This window comes from Hippocampus comes, unplaced genomic scaffold (genome assembly GCF_001891065.2).
Source record: "Hippocampus comes isolate QL1 unplaced genomic scaffold, H_comes_QL1_v1.1 C17064761, whole genome shotgun sequence".
Taxonomy (NCBI): Eukaryota; Metazoa; Chordata; class Actinopteri; order Syngnathiformes; family Syngnathidae; genus Hippocampus; species Hippocampus comes.
This window is the reverse complement of record NW_017842042.1, coordinates 1-3,535: the sequence shown is the minus strand read 5'-3', so window position 1 is coordinate 3,535 and position 3,535 is coordinate 1. Positions and strand designations below refer to the sequence as shown.

The window sequence follows — 3,535 nt, the reverse complement described above, 5'->3', positions numbered from 1 at the left end:
CACTGCTGCAGCTCTGCTTACCTTGTGGCTTTGACATGATAGAGCTTCTATGCTGCGAAACTATGTCTGCGATTCTTGATCCTTGGGGTACTTTGATGAAAGCGTCCCAGAGAGATGTTACTAAGACGCCTGGGAACTCTTTCAAATTGTGAAAAAACTGCATAATGTCTCCTTGAAGCTAACCAACTACCGCTAGGAAAAATAAGGATAAGGATCAGTGCGAAAAGGGTTCAGTTATGCTCACGGTGGACTTACCTTGGAGCTCCATGGCGCTTTGGTAAACTTTGCGTTGTTTTTGGGCCGGGGATTTCAAATGGCGGAAGTGACGTCAAGCGAACGCCTCGCGAACGCGGCTAGAGGCACGCTAAAACGTGTCAAAGCGCTGGAGGTGACGAGCCTTTCGGGGCCGGATCGATGTCACCCAAATGTTTCGTACAAAGTGGTCTCAATCCAAACTGTAACGAGCCCAAATGTGTGGGAGTTCGGAGAGTGCGTCGGTCTGGCGCGGTGAGTAGTGATTTTTGCCTGCCCGCACGCACCCGGAAGAAATTGCCATTTGAAAAGATGTGTTCAAGGACCCAATGCGCTCCAGCCTTCACCCCACAGGCTCAATAACAATGATTCAACATTCTGAAACAAATCTTATTGAATACATAATTGTCTTACTTTTCAATTTAAAACGATTCCCAAATATTGGAATGCGATCAAAACATTTGGTCCTATCGGTTTGTCAAAATATGTGGGGATTTTTTTTCCGTAATGCACAAGAACGCATCAAACTTGAGACGAACGTCACCGGAAAAACGTCAGTTTTTCGTTGAGTGGACGAAATAAAGTGCAACAAATAAAAACCACTTAGAAATGAGAGTCGGAAGCCAGAAGGTAAGCGTTTCTTAGCAAATTAAAATAAAAAAGTGACACGCTTATTTGTTGATCTGCTGGTTATCTATGCTCTTGGGAAACTCTTAGCTTTTATTCTGAAACTCATTGAACGGAAAGTGAAGCGCGTGGTCACTAAACTTGATACCGGCAAGATCCGGATGTCCGGTAAAATCCTTAATTCTTCGCAGCTTCCCGGGCGACTTTTTCACTTTTTGAGGTTGGGACACCTCAGCAGCGATAAACCTCCAACTTCGGTAATCATGCCTACACATTCGGTGAATTGGTGTCAAAAGTCTCGCCGGTGAATTACAAGAACACGTCCTTTCCCTACGGGGCCGCGAAGCTAATACGTCAGCTCAATTAGGTGCTTTGGTCTTCGCCCACTTTGGGGACTCTTGTTCATTTTAAAGCCAACAAAGTAGCCCCCGATAAGTTTAGTGAGTTGGTGTTTCTTCGTTTTTCTTGTCGCTTAGTCGCCGGGAAATAGGCTTTCAGTACGTTCTTCTATTCCGCATTGAAAACTGCTCCGTGAAAAAGTTCACCTGTGTCATCAAAGGCAAATGACGTACGCGTCGGCAATAAAGTGTCGGCTCTCAACGAACTCGGTGCGCTTGCTGCTGCGTTGCCTTTTTGGCGAAGCCATATGAGGAGGATGGTCCGCAGCTTGCAAAGGCGCACTCACCCCGATCTGGTCTTTGTGTCGCAGCGCAGTTGTCTCGCTCCAGCGTGCTCAATGGCCGGACAGGGGACGCGGGCTCCGAGAACACCCGTCGGCGCCCTTGGAGCGTTGCTGCTGCTGCTGCTCCTCTGCGCCGCCCTGTCGCCGGACTCGGTGGGGGGAGCGGCGGGCCGGGACTACTACGAGCTGCTGGGGGTGGGCAGGGACGCCACCACCCGCCAGATCCGACAAGCCTTCAAGAAACTGGCTCTCACCATGCACCCCGACAAGAACCCCGTGAGATACACGCACCCCCCCTCCCAAAAAAAAAACAACTGGTGTCTAAATGACGTTCCCAAACTCTCCTCAAAATAGTTGACATCATGTTGCCACAAGATGGTGGCCAAGCACTGTAGTTGTCTCGTTCAGGGGTGCCAAAGTCCCGTCCACAGGAGCCCCGAGATCCTGCCCGTTTTCGATGTGTCCCTCCTCCAACACGTCAGATTCAATTGATCAGAGCATCAGGAAGCTTTGCGGAAGCCTGATAACCATCCCAATCATTGGAGTCGGGTGTGTTGGAGGAGGCAGACTTCTAAAACATGCTGGCTAATAAACGTTGGGCACCCGTGGTCTAAAGGAATGGTTCTAAGCTCACTTCAACACAGTGACCTGACACCGAGATACCACAAAATGTCAGCAAAAGAATACATCTTGTGAAATCAAGTTCTCAACTGACTTGGACATAAGTGCCTCGACACCAAGCCGTCACTTGAGATGTTGCCGGCCAATACCGTTTTATTGCACCCCTTTAGTCTCATTGAAGCTGCGCAATTCACTCCACTAATTGTTGCTGGGTACCAAGAGGTTGAAGTTGAAGCCAATCGCTTCTATGATAGCAGTCATTTTGTCTAAATGAAGTTCCTCATTTCACTTGAAAAGAAAAGGGGCTGCCTTTCGATTGATTACTCCGGCATTTAGAGGTGCACGGTAGTCTGCTCGCTTTGGCGCTGGCATGATGAGGGGGCTCGCTTGAAAACATCGGGCTCTCTGAAATGTCGGCAGGGAGACGCGACGAGCCACGACAAGTTCCTGCAGGTCAACCGAGCCTACGAGGTCCTGAAAGACGAGGACCTGCGCAAGAAATACGACAAGTACGGCGAGAAGGGGCTGGACCAGGCTGGAGGGGGCCGATACGAGAGCTGGAACTACTACCGCTACGACTTTGGTGAGTCTCGATCGGCTCGCCCGACAGACTCCAAACGATCCTTCTCACGTGTGAAATCTTTTGGCCAGGCATCTACGACGACGACTCTGAGATCATCACGCTGGACACTGGCGACTTTGGTAAGAGAGAAGCCTGACGGCACGGGTGGAAACTATTCCCGTGGCTATGGAGGGTTGCGCGGAAAAACCCATCGGCAAAGGTGATGCGTCGAAGGTTCTCGCACGGTCGTCGCAGCGCTTAGCTTTTGCAGACTTATTGCATTTGAAGCAGATTTGAAGGGATCGTAAAATGCCAGGCGCCGCCAAGACCTTTTGACTGCCGTTTCATTTTTTAAAGATTTTAAGAATTCAAATTCAACTGAACATCTTTTTCAGTCGGGTGTTACGGACCCAACCGCAAGCAGACTTGACATTTGTGTACTTTGTGCACTTTCGATTTGAGACGCCCCCTTTCTGAATACGGAGATGTCAAAGAAAAGTTTTTTGGGGGGGGGGTTGCCCTTTCGTTGAAAAAGACAATCAACGCAAGTAATGAGTGTAAGGCGCAGCTGTAATTGACTCTTAAGATTTGCGTTTGATGATTGAACTGATTGTGCGTGACTTTCAGAGGCGGCAGTGAATTCCGGAGAGATCTGGTTCATCAACTTTTACTCCCCGCGGTGTTCACACTGTCACCAGCTCGCTCCCACGGTAACGCCGATATCCGACACGCAAGCACGCACACGTACGCACCCGAAAAGTCATGTTTTGTGTGTGTGTGTGTGTGTGTGT

At 49.4% G+C, this 3,535-nt stretch overlaps 1 protein-coding gene across 1 annotated transcript; it reads left to right on the top strand.

Annotated features, from left to right (window-relative positions):
* Positions 1 to 1,002: 1,002 nt before the first annotated feature.
* On the top strand, positions 1,003 to 3,525 carry LOC109509841 (dnaJ homolog subfamily C member 10-like; the record flags this gene model as incomplete). Its single annotated transcript, XM_019859700.1, has 5 exons — positions 1,003 to 1,136; positions 1,589 to 1,837; positions 2,603 to 2,765; positions 2,834 to 2,884; positions 3,372 to 3,525. Coding segments are annotated over exons 1-5 (713 nt in total), but the record flags the coding sequence as incomplete, so codon positions are not given.
* Positions 3,526 to 3,535: the final 10 nt, after the last annotated feature.